Raw genomic sequence first — 18,961 nt, 5'->3', positions numbered from 1 at the left:
GCATGAACAGGGGAGGGGCAGAGAGAGAGGGAGACACAGAATCTGAAACAGGCTCCAGGCTCTGAGCTGTCAGCACAGAGCCCGACGCAGGGCTCGAACTCACGGACTGTGAGATCATGACCTGAGCTGAAGTTGGACGCTTAACCGACTAAGCCACCCAGGCACCCCTAAGCCCTCCCATTTTATGATTAGTTCCCATACCACTGTTCTATTGCGGAGCCGATTTCATTCCCATTTTACAGATAAGAAATAGAAGCCCTGAAAGCTAGCATAACAAGAGCTATGAACCTGGTTTCTCACCTTCTAGCCCAGGGCTCTTTTGCCCCACCCAGCAGCCCCAATGTAATTCAGCAAACCATGCCTCAAGTAATTATTACACTGGCATTGCCAAGCTAACATGTAAGATGCCTAGACTTTACTCCTACCTCCAGCTCTATGTCCATTTCCCCAAACATCAGCAGGTGTGTCCACCCCATAATGCTTCCTGAGACTGACCATTTAGGGTGATCCACAGGTACTTGGGTGGACCTGCTTGGAACCACAGCTGTGCATATTCATGGCTCTGCTTGTTCCAAAAGGAACCCCTGGGTATATACAGCTCATCTTGACACTCTCTTTGATGGGAGGAGTGCTGAACTTGGAGGAAACACTGCCCCCCCCACCCCCAATACTCTCATAGTGCACCAATAATCACTACCATTTTACTGGGTGCTTACTGTGTTCCAGGCACTGAATCACAAACTTTCCATATGAAGCTTCTCACTCTCTTGGCAAAGTCTACTCTTAACAAAGGAGGAAATTCAGGCTTAGGCAGGCTTAGGCTTAGGCTTGCCAGTAGGCAGAGTGGGAATTGGAGGGCAAGGATCTGAACTCAGATTTGTGTGGTTCCATGGTGATCTGTCAGTCAAAGTCTACCATCTAACATATGAGAGCTCAGCGGCTCCCACCACTACTGGCTTTGTGATCCTGGGCAAGTCACTTGTCCTGTTTGAACTTCAGCTCCTCATTTTCAAATTGAAGAATGTGAAAGTGCACCTCTACAGGGCTCTTGTGAGGAATAAAGATGAAGCATGCAGCAAGGACTCAATAAGTGTTTGCTGCTAGTGTGAATATGATTGTTACTGAGCACAAGCTCTTTGAAGGCTAAATGGATGTCTGATTAGCCTTTCCATACCACCAGATGATTCCCAAGTTTGTCAGGGTAAATATCTAGTGTTCTGAGAAGGAAGGAGGAAGAATGTGAAGGCCAACATACCCAGGCTGCCAGGTGGGTCTTGCTTCTGCCCCATATTCTCATGGCCTCTGCAGGGGTTGGGGACCATCCGGCTGGAGCAGGCAGGCCACTAAACTCTCAAGGGTGGTTCTCGCTACCTTATTAGTACTCTTCACATCTACGTTGAGTCTGAGGCCATTCTCAGGCCTCAGAGACTCTGCTTTAATAAAGCTATCCCCAAATCCTCCCTAAAGAGCCCTTGGCAGGGAGAGCTTTGCTGGGTGGGGCCCAGCTTTGCTGGGTGTGGCCTCACATCTATTACCATGTTGGCTACTCACATCCAATAGCAGACAGGAATGATGTGACTCCCATCTTACAGAAGAGGAAACTGAGGCCCAGCAAAGTGAGGCAACATGTCCAAGGTTAGTGAGCCTAGGATAGAGGTCTCCAAACACTCAGAAAAGGGCTCTTTTAATTAGTCTCTAATTAATTGCTCATCCTAAAAATCTTTCAAGGAAAAGGGCAGCTGCATAAATTTATAGATTAACTAGCAAATAAAGGCATTCCTAATTATTATTGACTGCAGGGCATTCTGGTGAAGGTCTCAGCCAAGTCGGCTCTGCTGATTGCCCCAACCCCAACCCTGACCAGAGTTGGCTAATTGCAGGAAGTTGCATTCATTCAGAAGCTGGAGTAAAAGCAACAGTAATGAGTTCCCCCTTGGAGCCTGGTGCATTCAGGAATGAGTCACACTGGATGAGAACAATTGACTGTTCTGTAATCACCTCCAGCAGCTCCTGCTCAACACCCAACAGGGCCCCAGAAGAGCCTTCCCAGGTATAATGAGGCTGGGCAGGAGGAGATGGATGAGAATTCATAGGGTCTCACCAGGGCAGTTTGGCTTACAATCTGTCTTAGCCCTGAGCCCCAGGCAGGTAGGACTCCACAATGAGATGATTACTGCAAGTGCCAAGTCTCCCAAAGTTCAAGGGCAGGAAGTCATTTGCATCCCAGATGGGAGGAAGAGAAGCAGGGGACTGGCCTCCAGACTGCAGGAGCCCTGGTCTGGGGGCACTGGGCACACAGACTCTGGCCTCCCTAGCCATCTGAAGGCTTTGATTCTCCCTTCTATTGAGGAATAGTGACTAGGCAGGCAGTTGGGGGGTGAAGAAGGGGGAACATGGGACACTCAGCAGTCCCACAGATGATGTATACAACTTCAATGAGCCCCTCTCCCTTGGCTAACACACACATACATCACACACACACACATACACAACACACACCCCTCCTTGCTCCTACTTTCCTTTATCTCCCCCATAAGGGTGTGCTTTCTGATATGGTCCCTGGAGTCTGCACAATGGTTTATCTTACACTTGATCTTAGCCAAAAGGCGGAGAAGCCATGCATAGTGGACCATCTTAGAAATCAGTGGGTTCATTTCCCCCTGCACACTTACCATTTACAGATGGAGGAACTGGGGGCTCTGAGGGAGGAAGCCATCTGTCCAAAGTCATAGTGGAACTGGAACTGGGGTCAGAATGCCCACACTAGATGTCTGGTATGATCTGTTCACTTCCACTCAGTCTCCCAAACAACTAGTCTCTCCTACCCAAACCAAAACCTTGGGCACTCACATTTTTCTGTGGAACTTATGGCCAAAGCTCACACCAATGAAGGTCAATAAGAAAGGAAACCTACAGGGGGAACAGACTTCTTTCTCTTTCAAAGATGTCACCAGAATTCATTTTCACCCAGTTTTATCTGCACCAGGGAGGAGGAAGAAGGAACTAAACAGAATTTTGTTCAATAGACCAGGGCAACTTGCCCACAAAAGACACCAGGCAAACCCACACTCCCATGTTGTGCTTCCCTGTAGATCAGTGGATCTCCACCTTGGCAGCACACTGGCCTCAACTAGACCAAAAATATCAGTGTTCTGGAGGGGGGGGCGGTTCTGGAGGCATCAGTGTTTATAAAGCTCCCCAGGTGATTCCAATGGGCATCCCAAGTTGAGGACCACCCCCTCCTACTCAAAATGAGGCCACTGACCAGCAGCACTGACATCACTTAGGAGCTTGTTAGAATGCAGAGCCTCAGGCCCCACCTGCATCTACGGGACCAGAACGTGCAATAGGGCCCACCGCTGATTCATGTGTGCACTAAAGTCTGAGAAGCACTGAGGTGAGGTACTTGATGTATTTCATCTCTACACCTGGCAGCGGTTTTGCGAGGCACGTGTTCCATTCCAGAGATGAGGAAACCGATCCTGAGAGAGGTTAACTCACTGCTCCAAGGTCACGGAGATGCTCTAGGACAACCAGGATGTGACCCCAGTGTGGTTCCAAAGACCACACTTTGTGCTGTACAGACCACTTCCTACAGCACAATCAAATATATGGCCCTGGGGGACCCCAGAGTGCTTGGGTCCTCAGACCCACTGGGCACGCCCCACCTTCGAACAGGATTCCACTTCCAGTGTCAAGTTCCCTCACCTCATAAAAACCAGCATAATTCATGAGAAAATACAAATAGTAAATACATGGGGGAAAGGTTCACTCTCCCCAGTAATCAGAAGAGAAATGCAAATTAGAGCAACATCAAGGAGCCATTTTCTACCGATATAATTAGCCAAAAAAAAAAAAAAAAAAAAAAGGATGTTAGCAAAGTTGTTTTGAAATAGGTACATTTGTACATGGCTGGTGGCGGTATAGATTTATATAACCCTTGAGGAAAGTAATATGGCACCATCCATCAAAAGCCATAAATATATTATGCCCACTGACCCTGGGAATTCACCCTAAGGAAATAATTCAATAGGAGAGGAAAAGCTGTTTGTAGGAAGATGCTTATTGTAACATTTGCCGTGAACATTGGAAACAACTCAATATTCAGCAGTAAGGGAATGGCTGAGTAAACTGGGGTACATCAGCTCCTGCAGTGTTATGCAGCTATTTAAAATGATAATCAAGAAGCCCAAGCAGCAAATGTGGGTGAAAGCAAGTAGAATACAAAACTGTGCACACTGTGGTTATTATGATGGAGAAAGACCGTGTGCATAGGATTTGGACAGGGAAGAGCTGGGCAAAGACAACCGGTGCTCAAGGTTGAGGGGACAATGGAAAGACCCCCTCCTTTTAATCTGCAATTACAGACCTCAGTATAACTGGCCCTTTGAGAGCAGCCTGGGGCTCTCTGGTCAGGAGCTCTCTGAGGGGGGTGTGGAGTCACTTCCACTCTTCGTCCCTGGGCAAAGGGATTCCCAGATTCCACTCAGAGGTGGGAGGAGCTGAGGCCTCCTCTTCTGTGTAGGCCGGAGAGCATGAGGCCGTGGGAGACCCTTCCCATCTTACCATGAAGCCTGGGGCACAAGTGCAGCTCCCAGTGATGCTGTGGCAGTCGGCGCCGTTCTGACAGGTGCAAGGCAGCTGGCAGCCATTGCCATAGTAGCCAGCAGGGCAGGACTCGTTGCAGTGGTGGCCAGACCAGCCTGGCTGGCAGGTGCACGCTCCAGTTACTGGGTGGCAGCTGAGCAGATGAGAGAAGAATGAGGGGACAGTCTGGCCAGAGAGGCAGCCACGTCCCACCCTCTGCCTACCCTAAGTCTGGTCTGCCAGGGTAGCAGAATCAAAAGGCCTCTCAGGTTAAAATGCTTACTGCCTCGTTTGTTTGTCAGAAGGTGTCAAGGTCAAGGTCACATGGTCTTTATGGCCCCAAGAAAGCGAGGCTCATGGTAATTATATAATTTACCTAAAGTCACATAGTTTGCAAAGGAAGCAGCAAAATCAGGATTATAACACAGGTCTTCTGACTCCCAAAGAAGTGCTCTTTATAATACAAATACAGAGTCCAAAGAAGAAGGGAGCCTTCTTCAGCCCCTTCCCTATGACTGTGATGTCCAGAGCCTCACTCACCCTGTACTCAAGGCAGATGCCTGGTGAGGCAGCAGGGCGTGAGAGGGTTGCAGTGAGACCCAATGACTCTGCATATTGTAGGTACTCCATGGACATTTGCTATGTTAAAATGAGACCTGAGGGCAGATGTGGTCTCTCTGCTCTGGCGGTGTCTGCATGGGACAGGATACCTTCCATCTGGGCTTTGCTAGGGCTCCTTAAGAGTGATTGTGATAATCTTTACCCCTTATCTGTCTGGCTGCCTGGCATGACCTCTAGAGAATAGGGCAATCTCTGGCTAGCAGAAGTCTGATCCAACCAACAGCCAATATCTATTCATGATCAGAGGGGATGCTGGTGTGGTGACCATGTGCTTCTCAAAGCTTCTGTGGGGAGTGTAACTGACCAATGACCCCAGCTACTGTGTCTGAAATCTATCACTACATTCACTCAGAGCCCACACTTCCCCTGGACTGCTCCCAACTAGAGCATGGCACAGACATTAAAGGTTGGCCCATTCCTGGGAGACCGGAGATTCTTCTGATGGGCAATTTGGTCTAGAGACTCCCCATCTTGCCAGACTTTCTTAGAACTGTGATATAATCTAGGACTTTCCACCCAGCCTTCCTTCCTTCCCTCTCCTTCACATGGGTCAGACCTGCCCTGCACTCTGATGTTTTCCTAGCCTCCCAGCCCCCACCCCCTTTTCCCTCATAGATGTTTCTCTAGTAAATCTCTTGAACGTGGGGAGAACCCAGACTAACACTCCAAGGAAGATGCTGAATGGTAGAGACAAGCCAACCTTCCTGGATTCCCTGTGTCACCTGCCTCTCTTCTCCAGGGTCCAGCTGAAGGGATATGATCAAAAGAGGCATGCTCTGGCCTGGCAGGGGAGCCTGGGTACAATTCTTGATTCTGCTAAATTCCACGAGGACATGGGTTTTGTCTCCCCAGGTCATTGCTGTATCCCCAGCACCTGGCTTGTATTCACTGCCCAATTAAATATTTGGGAGTGAGTCATACTTTCACTATGAGTAATTATTTTCTGTGTCTATTGACTTATCATATGTCTCTCCCACCAGGTGGCAGCTCCATTGGGGAGGGCCCTTTGTCTATTTCACCTCTCTCTGTATTGTACCCCAGGGCCTCGCAGAGTCCCTGGCATGCTAGAGATGCTCAGTACATATTTGGCAAATGAATTAATGAACACACTAATTGTGTGAAGCCCAGCCAAGCTATTTCTCTTCCGGGAGCCCTGGTTTTCTCATGCAAAACGAGGGACGGACAAGAGTAGACAGTTTCTGAATAATAAGTGCAAGTAGCTAATAATCATCTTGGAAAATGTTTAGTCTCATTAATTATCAAGTCAAAATAACAACTAGATATCACTTTTTCTCTATCAAAATAGATTTTTTTTTTTAAGGGACAATACTCAATGCTGGTAGAAGGTTTTGGAAAACTGTTTGGGGTTATGTATCAGGAGTTTTAAAAATATTCAGACCCTTTGGTCTTATAATTCCATTTCTAAGAATCTCTCCTAAGGAAATAATCATAGTGGCAGAGAAAGATTTATGCACAGAGATGTTCCCTGAAGCATTATTTATAATAGAGGGCAAATGAAACCAATTTAAATAATAATGTGACCAGGCTATTAAAACACCAGGCACTTTATACATACATATATTTCTAATCTTCAGATAAGCCTGTGGGTTAGGCATTAGAGCCTCTATTTTACAAAGGGCACTTGGAGGTAATGTGACTTGCTCACAGTCACATGGCTAAGTCAGGGGAAGCAGGGATTCAAACCCGGGTCTGTCTGACCATGTTCTATCCATGGTCTTATGCCGCCTCTGACAACAAAGTGCTGGTTACATGAATTATGACAATTTGTATGAAGAGATGTTACAGAAATATCCAAATGCTTCCCAAAATCTTTACTGATATCAGGTGAAGTGAAATAAGCAAATTGTAAATAAGTCATGATCTAAAATATGGAAAAAGTAAGACAGATATACATAGACGTGTATGAAGCACGAAAAAATGACAACAAAATGGCTTTGGGGTTGAGAAATTATGATGACTTGCAGTTTTTTCTTTAAAAACGTATTGTCGAATTTTCCCAAACTGAGCATCAATTCTATTTATACACAGACGTAAATCAATAAAAAGTGTAAATAAGCAGAAAAGAAGAATCATGCAAGGGATGAGGGTTTTAAGACTTCCTGGCTCCACAAACTCTTCCCTGAGCCCCACGCCATGAGGGGGACATGGGTAGTTACGTGGGTGCCATGGGGCAGTGGCCCCCACGTGGTGACCCTGACCCTCAGCTAGACAGATGTGGGGCACGCCTCCCTGTCTCAATACTCTGAGCAAGCCCCTTCTTGGTTCCACATTTCCAGGAGCCTCTCCTGGGGTGGGAGGGTCCAGCTTAGTGACAGTCTCAGGGATGGACACGGGCGGATCTAACAAACGACCTGGCAGCCTTGGCTGTGGCCATCAACTCAGCCCAGCCGCTGCGATGCCAAAGGGTCTCAGGCACGCTTGTGCCGTTCCCATCGGTGGGTTCTCTCACTGCAGACCCTGGCTCTGGTGGGACCGCCACCCTGTGAGAAGCAGACCGGGCACACGCTGCCTGGTGAACCTGACTTCTAAGTGCTCCCGCAGGGCCCGCCTGTAGTCTCAGCCACCAGCATTTGGTGTGTGCATTGGTGCCAATTTCACTTTTCACTCTGAGCAGCGGAAAAGCTCAAAACTGCATCTGAAATCACTTCTTTCTCCCTCCTTTCATGTCCCTAAAATTCTAGGTAAGAAACCCATGATCTCTAGTTTCTTAATTTGATTGCTTATCATTAATTATAAAACCTCTCAAATACCTTTCAAGAGGGGCTGGGGGGAATGACTGCTGGCTGTGTGATTTATGACTGAGAACTGGGCACCTTCCTCACATCTGATCTCTCCCAGGCGTCCCCTGTTCCCTGCTCCCCTATGCTTCGTGGTGGCAGAGCCATTCCCTCAGTCACACGGTGGACAAGTGACTGTTGGTTAGGCTCAGGCAGAGGTCACAAACATTGGTGTTTAGGCAGGCTCAGTTCACTGTTTTTGTTTTTTTTTTCTTCCCCTTGTCTTTATGCCATTTTCCCCAGACATAGATTAATCACAAATTAATAGGAGCCGAAAGCTGAACAATACAGGAATCTTTTCTGGGTGGATTTTTCTGTCGTTTTTATTTTGGTGGCTCTGAGATTTCTATCAATGCTGCATCTGTTGGCTAAATAAAATCTTTCAAAGGTAATACATGATCATGGCTGCTGGAATTCGTCTGTGACAATCCAGTTGTGGAGGGGACACGGCAGAGGCCTGACACACAGGCACTCTCTTTCTCAAGGTTATTCCTTTATGAAGGAGGATCATTTCTTTGTGCGTGCTACACAGCATTTATAAAGAGAACGAAGCGGTGGGGGGTCTGACCAGCCACTTCTTCCCTCCTCGGGCACATGGGTTCAACCTCTGTGAAGCAGCCTCTCCAGAGGGGCACTGGGCAGAGAGAGGCTGGGACCAGATGCGGAGGGTTGGGGATCGAGAGTACTCTGTCTCCCTGGGAAGATACTCAAGGCCTTGCATGCCTTCTTGGCGGGGCTCTGCCATAAGCTCTCAGAAGCCAGGGGGAATTGGGGGCTAGGTTTCTGGGGACCCCACACTCCATGTCTCAGGGAGCTGGGGGGACACTTCACCTTCAAAGACCACAAGAGAACTTTTGCCCCCACTGGGCTGATGAAAGGTGATGGACAGACTGGGAAACTGAGACCTAGAGAGGACAAGTGTACATAGCAGGGCATTTGATCAGACAGAGCAAATGTCCTGAGGCCAGGACTCAGGGGTCCCAGACCCCACCCAGGATAACTTAACTGCCTTGAGATGAGAAGCCATAGAGTTCTCCCTCTACTTTTCTTGGATCCCAAGAGAAGGCTCTATATTGGGACAAAAGCTCACGGAAGAGAGGAGTGACGTGTGTCCATGCAGAGGAAGAGAGGTGTTCCCTGTGGCCACGAAAATGAAGTCAAAAACAGCCTGAGAGAGTTGAGTCAGGCCAGAGGCTCTCAACCATGGGCAATGTACCCTACATTCCCCATCCAGGAAACAGTTTTGCTTGTCAGAACTTGGGGGCGGGTTGTGGCCACTGGTCTAGTGGGTAGAGGCCACGGATGCTGCTAAACCCCCTACGATGCACAGAACAGCCCCCACAACCAAGAATTATCCGGCCCTAAATGTCAACAGTGGCCAGGTTGAGAAACTCTGAGTTAGACTGAATGAAAACGTTGAGTATTGTGGGTTCAGTTATTGGGCCAGTGTGCCAAAAGAGCGGGGTGAAATATGAACAAAAATAGTAAGGCAGACATCAGCCCAGTGGCAGAACCACCTAGAGGCATCGGCTGAGTTGAATTCAGTGATTCTTCTTACTGAGGGTCTGCCCTGTGCCAGGCACCGTGCAATGCTGGGCAAGCCAGGTCATAACCGCCCTCAAGGAGCCTGGGCCACGTGTGACACAGTGGCCTGAAAGGAGGCCGCCATGCAGACACGGAGGAGCCCGGCCCGGAACCCCCAGTTCTAAGAAACGCTATGGATTCCCAATCCCTGAAACATGACACGTGTTAAAGACAGGAAAGCAAACAATCATCAATATTGGATGGGCTGAGATTAGCGACGGAGAAGAGGGAGTCCTTCCAGATTAATAATGCATGGAGGACTCCTTGAGAGGAAAAATAAATTATGCAGGGCACGGCTGCTCAGGCACAGGAGGAAAACAATAGCTCTTTAATCTGGGGGTTGGTTGAATCTCTGTGGCAAGGATTCTCCCTGCATTGGACCTCAGCAGCAGCAGGCCTGCTTCCTGCCCCCGAATGGGTGGAGGGGTTGGCTTCCAGCTGGGGTTGGTGGGGGGCGGGGGGTCCTGGTGCAGTTCCACCTGTGCAAGAGGTCCAGGCCCCTAACCGGCCATATGGAATACCTATCTTTAGAGCCTCAGAGCTCTTACCCTGTCCTCCAGACCCAGCAAGGACGCCACCACCTCAAGACTTTCCAGACCAACAGAGCAGTTTCCTGTGACGCTTTCTAAGCACAGCCCTGGTCAGTTACTTGAGCACGTGTTGGGACCCAGTGGGGCCAGCCACATACATCTTACCGATTCCAAGATGCACGTTCCCCCGCATTCCCCCCTCTCAGATATTGGGCGAGCTATACAATCAATGGTACGTCATGGTTCAGGTGATAGCATTTTCCTTTCTTAGTAGTCCGTAAAACAGAGCTGTGCCTCACTACTGGTATTGTCTCGTATTGGAAGACATATGGTAGAAGGGGCTCAGTGTGTGTGAGTGCTCCAGACCTGAGTTCCTGAGGGCTGGACGGGTGCTGAGGGACTCGATTTCCTCCTTGTGGTCCAGCCCCGCACGCTCTCAGTGTTTGCTGAATGAATGACTGAGTGAATGACTCGGGTCATATATAGGTCTGCTAGGGCCCTCTCTACAGTGTCTTCTCAGCCCTCTGCCTTGCAGGCAGCATCATCCCAGCCGCTCAGCTCCAGGGATTGAGGACCGAGGACAGATCCCCTCTAAGCCATAATATCTGCTAAGATGCCTCTGCTTGCAGTGACCAGAGGCTCTTGGGTGATCTGTGGAGAATCAAAAGCTGGAAATGAAGAGGGGGCTGGGGCCAAGTCCTGGCTGTCCCAGCAACTGGGCTGCAAAGAAGAGGCATCTCTGTCTGGCCTGCAAACAGCAGCGATACCCATTGCCCCGAGCGTGCAGTCCTCCTGAGCTGTCTTGCAGGTCCGAGGAGAGAAGGGAGACTCCCCCATCCTTCACCACCCAGATAAGAGGCAGCCACATAGAGGGCTGTGGAGGTGTTATCTGGGGCCGACAGCCTCATTTATTACCAGAGGGTGCTGCCAGCTGGTGCATGAAGCAGGAAGTGAAGAAGACACGGAAGAGGTGGCCCCGGGCGGCTCTGGCTTCTCCGCTTCCCAGATTCAGGCTTCCCTGGAAGCAGCCGTTGGTGCCAGCTTCACCCGAGGTGCCCTCAAACCCGAAAGGACACAGACTGCAGGGAGAGGCTGGCCCTGACCTCTGTCCCTCCTACTCCTCCACTCTAGCCAGGGCCTGCTGGGACAGCCCTCTCCAGGTCCTAGGAGAGCCACACTGATCTCTAAGGCCCCTTCCAGTATTGATCCTCTGAGCTCCAAGGCCCTGGCTTCTGCCCTGGCAGTCTTGTCCCTGAACTTCTAGGGGCTGGCGGATGGCTTAGTTAGGCGTGGAGCACGCGGAGGGGAAGTTTCTCAAGGACAACGGCCCCAGAGCCTGTGGCACGTGAGCTGAGCCACCCTAGCACCCCAGGACCATGTGGCCACACTCCATGCTGCTGCCCTGAGGGTCACCAAACTCCCTCCTTACTTCTGTGTGTGGGGTCTCAGGCGGGCCCATTTTCAAAGCTGGCAGCTGGGTGTGGTAGACAGAGGCAGGTGACCCGGGTCCTGGTCCTGGCTGTCTGTGGCTTTGGCTTCCCCTTTTCATCAAAGTGGTTAGCTGAGCTCTTTCAATGCCCCACCCGGGTGACCAAGCAGGGGCGTGTGCCCTGAGAAGCTCCCTCTCCACCGGTGTTCACCCGCCCACCCAGCCCCCGGCTCACCTGACCCCAGCTCGTACCTGATGGTGTTGTCGGCATCACAAGGGCAGGGCAAGGCACAGCCCAAGCCATACAGTCCCTCGGGGCACAGCCGCTCCTGGCAGCGGGGGCCTTTGTAGCCGGGATCACACTCGCAGGCGCCGGTGGTGGGCGAGCACTGGCCTCCGTTGTGACAGTCACAGCGCTGTGAGCACTGGAAGCCGAAGGTCCCAAACGGGCATTCCTCTTGGCACCTGCGGGAAGGAGACTGGGGTTGAGGCTATGCCCCCTCACCTGCCCTTCCAGATCCGCCCAGCACACACCCTGTGCCTCTAGGCCTGAGCCTGGGGTGTGGCACCTGATCCCAGCATCCCTCCCTCCCTTCTCATCCTCCAGGAAGCACCTGCAAGCAGGTCCCTGCTTGGTGCCTGGTCCCCTCAGTCCCCCCGGCACGGAATTTGTATGGTCATATTTCATTGATTAGAGGCCTTAAATGGGGTTTTACTTCACTTTTTTTGATTGCGGTAAAATATATGTAACATAAAACTGAACATTTTAACCATTTTTAGGGTTCAGTGGCATGAAGTATATTCACATTTTGTGCAACTGTTTCCACCATCCAGCTCCAGAACCTTTTCACCTTCCCCAAGCTGGAATGTCTGTACCCATTAAACAATAAACCTTATGTATTTTTTTAATTAAAAAAATTTTTTTAACATTTATTTATTGTTGAGACACAGAGACAGAGCATGTGCAGGGGAGGGGCAGAGAGAGAGAGAGCGAGAGAGAGAGAGACAGAGAGAGAGACAGAGAGAGAGAGACAGAACCCAAAGCGGGCTCCAGGCTCCGGGCTGTCAGCACAGAGCCCCACGCAGGGCTCAAACCTACAAACCAGGAGATCATGACCTGAGTTGAAGTTGGATGCTTAATCGACTGAGCCACCCAGGCGTCCCATAAACCTTATGTTTTTAAGCTATGTTTTAGCATCTCTGCCATCGGTTCAGTCTTACAACTGATGGCGTGTCACAGGGTAATTATCCGTGTTTTCATTCTTAGCAGTCGACAAAATGATGCATCTTACCATCGGTGGCATCTTGGGTTTGATGAAACGTGGTCATTTCATTTCTAATCACTGTTTCCGATTTTATCTTTTGGGCAGATGTACAGTCTCCCTTGGTCAGACTAGAAACGTGTGTCCTCCACCAGTGTGGAATTTTCCTGAGTACAAGAGGCATCCTCCTTCACCAGATGGGAGAATCCCCCACACCAGGGACTAATTCCTCCTCCTCGGACTGGGGATGCTGGTGAGCCAAGGAGGAGAAGTGAGCCCCTTTCATGTCTTGACTTTTGTGTTCAGTAGTTTGGCCTGCTCCTTGGAGCTTCCAGTAATAACCTTCATTATTTAAATCATTGCCTTGTAGCCCCTGGGTGTGGATCCTCTGTGGTAGAGTGAGACCCCTGCTGCAGAGTGCCCGACACCCCCCACCCCAGGCCAGGGCTATTCCCCAGGGAGGCAAAGTCACTGTCACTGCGATCCTGACAAGGTCAGGGGTACACCTGGGGACATAGAGGGTAAGAGAGGTGGGTGGTTCCTGCGTCCCAGAGACAAAGGAAATGGCCTCTGGGATTTGGGATGACCCACGAGGCAGTCTGCTTCTGTGATGCTGGAAGGTCGATTCTGTCATCTGCTTTCTCATCATAGAACGGGATGATAATAAAAGCTCCCCAGGTTGTTTGAGGATGAAATGAGGTAATGTGTGTAAACCCTCAGAAAGGTGCCCCACGCACGGTAAGGGCTCAGTAAGAAATGTGAGTTATTAATTTTCCCGTTAATATTGTTTTCTAAAGTTCTCAGAGCCCATCCGACCTTCTGCCTCATGTTCTGATATGAAAAGGCTTCAAGGGAAAAATTCCAAAACGTTAACCATGGAGTAGACTTGAGGAATTCTAAAGTGTTCTAATTGTCATCTAGACAACCATTTTCCAGTTTTCCTATGCCTTCCACAACAATGGTGGGGGGGGGGTATAAAAAATACAGCCCTAAGTTCTTTATTAGATCTTGGAGAGTTGTGAGTTGTAACCAGTGTTCTCCACAACAGGGCAGGGAGAGCCCATGTCTGGGCGACCTTGGGTACTGATCACGATGGGGAGGGGCCCCGGTGATGCTGCAGGACTGGGTAGCAAGTGCCTCATGCCCAGAGTGGCCGGTGTGTCAGACGTCAGTCTTGGCATAGGGGGTCTCCGTCTCTCTTTTCTTTGTCGCCTTGTGCCCATGATGACAGGAGAAGGAAGAAGGTGACAGAGGTCTAACTTTGCGGGCTTTCCCGAGGAAGATGCCACCCATCCTCCCCTCACAGAGTTACTGTGACAAAAGGAGGAATGGAGCAGAATGGACGGGCAGTGGGGATGATGATGGGTACAGCCTGGACAGTGGTCAGAGGGGACTTCCAGCTGTGCACACCCCCAAGTCCGGCCACAGGCCCCTAAAGCAGCAGGCATGCCCATCACCCTCACTTTGGAGTTGAGGGGGCTGAGACGCATACAGGTGAGGTGTGTTCCAAGCTCACACAGCCTGCAGGTGGCCAAGATGATGCTGGACTGCTCCCCTGCAGGTCTTGTGGCATTTTGGCCAGTCTGGGGTCCCATGTAGGGAAGGTCCAGAAAAAGAATCTGGAAATGAAAGAGAGGGAGGAAGAGAGAAGAAAGAGAGGGAGAAAAGAGAGGGAGGAAGAGAGAAGAAAGAAGAGGCTGTGTGAAGAAAAAACAGAAGGTGGAAGACGGGAAGGAGAAACAGTAGTAGGATGGGGGAGGAAAAGAGGGAAACTGAGGCAGAAGGGCAGGACACAAAGCAACGAAGAGCTGGAAAATCACTATCCAAAGTGCCAGCCCCTATTCAGCCTCAGAATGGATTTTTCCAGCTGCCACTCAATTTGGTTCTCCTCAGATGTCTCAGACATCAGGGCAAGAGACCCAAGCGAGGACACCCTCCTGACTCCTCCTCCCTTCCACTGGAACATTCCTGCTCCCTGCCATCCAGCAGGAGTGGGCAGAGCCCTGGCCAGTGAGCTCCTTGTGAAGGGCACCACCCCTACCCTGCCATATTTATGAAGTGACTTATTCCACAGCCCCAGAAAAAGAATCTGGAAATGAAATATTGACAACCTAATCCATTTACATAATCAGCCTCTTTTTTTTTCTTACTCACAATTTAAACAACTTATTTATTTAGAGATCAAGCAACGACTGCTAATGAATTTTACACAAAGCACGCTAATAACGGGGCCTGTGGAACAGAAGGGTAATCACAGCAGGAATTAGTTTTCTACTTAAACATCCTTCCTTTGCAACATATCAATCTAATGTGTCTGATATTGCCATTAACAACCAGATCCATTGCTCAATTAAATTACAAAATGAGCTGCAAAGCCCTCGTTACGTTTCATGTTTAATTTGCACTGGATTCTGCCTATCCGGGGAGGCCTGCATTATTACACCCACTCAACTTTAATATGCTTGCAATGATTTGGGGAGGGTTAATGCAGCTGTCACCTACAAAATTAATGGAAGCAATTTTACAAAATATTAAACACTAGGTGGCCCGTTTAGGTGGGAAACCCAAATGCTACTGGCCCTCCCACTGAACTCTCTATAGTTGATTGGTGAAGCTTGCTCAGGAGACCCCAAGGATTTGGGATTTCTCTTTGCCCCAGGATTGAGGGCTGCCCCAACAAGAAGAGGGATTAGAATTACTTTTCTGTTGGGCACATCTTGGAAAATCGAGAGCGTCAGTGATGTAAGGTCTACTGGTGTTGTGTCCAGCAAGCTGGAAGTCTGGGCCTGCTTGTCTCCAACAACAAGTGAGCTGTGTTACCTCTCGTGTGCAGGTGGACTGCAACAAAGGGTCCTGTTCTGGTTCTGGGGTCTTCTAGCTCCTGACCCTTGTAGCTCATCCTGAGCATTTCCTTATTGGGGGAGAGGGTGAGGATGTGAAGTTGGGCTCGGTGCTTCAGTCCTTCCCCTCTGCACCTTCCCCCAGAGACCCCCATCTTTGACAGAGATCAGAGAGGATTTCCAGATACTGCACCCCATGTTCTAAGGCTAGGAAGACCAAAGGGATGAATACTGGCTCACAAAGAGATTAGATCTGGCTCAAAAGACTTTGGGCTAGAAGCACATAAATATAAAGCAAAAAATGGAAAATCGCTTTTCTGGACATCGCCAAGAATTTGAGGCTGACTCCAGTCACAGTTGGAGGGGCCCAATTATATTGTCACAACCAGAAAGATCAATTAGTTGACTCAGCCTCGATCCCTGCTTGCTGATGTTATCTGGGCAGGAGAAACAGAGGGATGGTGAACAAATGTTCCTCTTGCCTCACCTTGTCTGGGCAGAGTAACAAAACCCAAGGTCAGAGATAAAACACAGACCCCACAGAAGCAGAAAAAGCATGTGAGAGCCTCCTTTCTACCACCCCTCTCTCTGCTCGAAGAGACACATGTAGTTGAGACTTGGCCCAGGTCCTGTGGGCAAACGTCCTCTTCCAGCTCTGAATTCACTCACCATCCAACACACTGACTGTGGCTTCTCTCACTTCCATAGCACCAAGCCCATCATCATGGCATCCTTCTTCCTACCATGGCAAATGTGCTTATACGGTAATTCCTCAGTTATGTGTTTTGTGAGTTATCCACTCTGCAAGGCTGGAGTGATTCCAGGACTCTGGTGCCCTTGTTCAGTCTGCTCTCAGGCCTCTAGCCTTCAGAGGATGCAAACTTATGCCTGTATCCTTTTGGCAGAACTCAAATTAGGCATAGAAATTTAGTTCTAGAAGAAATTATGCAAAACATAGTAACTATTTTGCACCCCCAGCTTCCTTGGATTACTGGTTCCATTGTCTCCCTGCAGTAAGGCAGAAAGCAGAGAGTGGATAGTAGGTGTTCACTTCCTTCTCTGGGTGAGTCAGTGCAAGTTTAGGGCTTGGGTCACCGGGCTGGGGGCGGGGTGGTGTGTGTAGCGGGCCAAGGGCCAGGAAGGATGAGTTGATGAGTCTTCCTGGCAGGAGGACTCAGAATGCTTTCGAGAAAGGAGCAGGAAGGCTCACAGAGGGACGCTGTGGGCTGGTGAACCCCAGCCGCTCTCTGCAAGGCTGCCGGGAAAATGAGCAATATGAACAGCAAGGACAATAGCTAGCCCCCCTCTTACCTGTCCCCCATGTAGCCAGCTGTGCAGTGGCACCGTCCAGTCACATGATCACACTGCCCTCCATGGTGGCAAGGACAGTCCTGGCTGCAGTTCTGGCCGAATGTCCCTGGTGGGCAGGGCTGGGCACACACTGCTCCCTGAAACAGAGGAGGGAAGACACACATAGGTAGTGCAATCCTGAGGCCACTCTCTCCTAGAAGTGGCACAGCGGCTGTAGTCCAGGGACCACCCCATTTCCTCAGTGGGACTTTCTTCCCAGTCATAAAGCATAAGAAGCTGGACATGGTGGCTTCCGAAGCCCCAATTTAGAGACAGGGAGACAGAAGCCAATTTGCTCATCCAATTATTCAGCACACATTTATTAAGTGCCTGTTGTATACCAGGCTCTGTGTTAGACATTATGGATACAAAAGTATGAGGGAGACTCGATTTGTGACCTCCAATCTACTGGGGAGAGAGGCAACAAAGCAGATAACTCAAGTACAATGTGCTAAGCACTGTGACACTGGCAGACAATAAAGGGCTGAGGAAAAACAGACACTCTAATTAAACATAGTGGCCTGGAAACACACACTTTATTTCTATTTCTTTCCCAAACCTGCTAACATGAAAGCAAAGGGGCAAAGGTATGAGCCTGCAAAGACAAAAGCAATGGAAGCGGAGACCATGCAGGGCACAAACATCTTCCAAGATATGCTGGAAGATGGTAACCTCAGAAAAGCTCAGGAATCAAAGACACCAAGAACATCTGAAGGTCCAAGGGCAGGTGTGCAGGAACAGGAGGGCTATTCAAAAGTTTATAATAGATAGAATTAGACCCCAGACCTCTGCCCCCACTTCAAACAGCCAGGTGACTTCCCCAGTCTGGCAGAAGCCTGGAAGTTGACTTTTGAAGAGTCTGACCCACGTATGCTTGGACAGAGGGATACCAAGCACAACTGAGGGAGGTGCCATGAGAAACAGGGATCCTGTGCACTCTGCCTGCTCAGCAACTAGACTGCTGATTACCATTCCTGCTAGGGATGCAGGTAAGCTCAAAAGCAAAAACCTACAGATATTGGTATTTGAGGGTCCCATCAGTCAACAAGCCTGGAAACTCCCCCTACCTTTCAGCTTCCTAACAGCTTTTCTGAGGCTCACCAGAAAACCTGAACAGGTAGTGGAGGATCACCAGATATTTCAAATGAAATAACAGATGAAGACCTAAGCAGAAAATACACAAAAGGAACACAGAGGATATAGGAAGTATGCAGGAAGCAAAGACAACTTTTAAAAAGAGAATTACAAACCTCCGTTATAATTAAAATGAGTATCCGTAGGTAGTTATTTGAAATTATTTTTATCTATGAAAGAGCAGAGTGCTATAAAAGGAAATATCCCAGAGAAAAGTAAAGATTTCTTGAAATTTAAAAATAAGATGGCAGAAATTTAAAAATTTTTAGTAGAAGAGATGGAAAATGCATAAATTTCCCATAAAGTAGGACAAGAGAGAGGGAGAAGTGCGGGGGTGGGGGGAGGCACTGAAGGAGGAAACTGTAGGCAAAATATAATAAAATTAGAGGATCAGTCCAGGAGGTATGACATCTAATTAACAGAGGATTTCAGACAGTGGAACAGAGAAAATTGAGGTGCCTAAATTAAATGGGAAATATAATACAAGAAAAATTTCCCAGAATGGAATAATGGAAAGCACTGATCTCTGAATTGAAAAGGTCTAGAGAGTTTCCAGCATGAAAAATGAAAAAGAAAAAGACCCACATTAAGGCTTATAATTATATATTTTTATACTTCCATGGATAAAGAAATTATCCTCAAAGTTTTTAGAAAGTCACATACAAAAGAACAGGAATCAAAATGTATTGGATTTCTTAACTAAAAGCTAGATGATAATGGAGCAATGCCTCAGAAATTCAGAGGAAAATAATTTCCAACCTAGAATTCTATACCCAGCTAAACTAACACTCAGGTGGGGAGTAGCCTCAAAAAACTAACTTCCTAA

At 48.9% G+C, this 18,961-nt stretch overlaps 1 protein-coding gene across 2 annotated transcripts in view; it reads right to left on the bottom strand.

Moving 5' to 3' along the window:
- Positions 1 to 18,961, bottom strand: part of MEGF11 (multiple EGF like domains 11) — a 286,338-nt gene that overhangs the window by 50,224 nt on the left and 217,153 nt on the right. For both annotated transcript variants that reach the window (XM_032593616.1, XM_030317888.1), the window contains exons 8-10: positions 16,963 to 17,099; positions 11,802 to 12,014; positions 4,567 to 4,741 (exon numbers count right to left, since the gene is read on the bottom strand). In XM_032593616.1, the coding sequence (XP_032449507.1) occupies positions 4,567 to 4,741; positions 11,802 to 12,014; positions 16,963 to 17,099 (525 nt within the window). The remainder of the gene's footprint in view (positions 1 to 4,566; positions 4,742 to 11,801; positions 12,015 to 16,962; positions 17,100 to 18,961) is intronic.

Source organism: Lynx canadensis, chromosome B3 (assembly GCF_007474595.2).
Source record: "Lynx canadensis isolate LIC74 chromosome B3, mLynCan4.pri.v2, whole genome shotgun sequence".
NCBI lineage: Eukaryota > Metazoa > Chordata > Mammalia > Carnivora > Felidae > Lynx > Lynx canadensis.
This window is presented reverse-complemented; position numbering and strand designations above follow the sequence as displayed.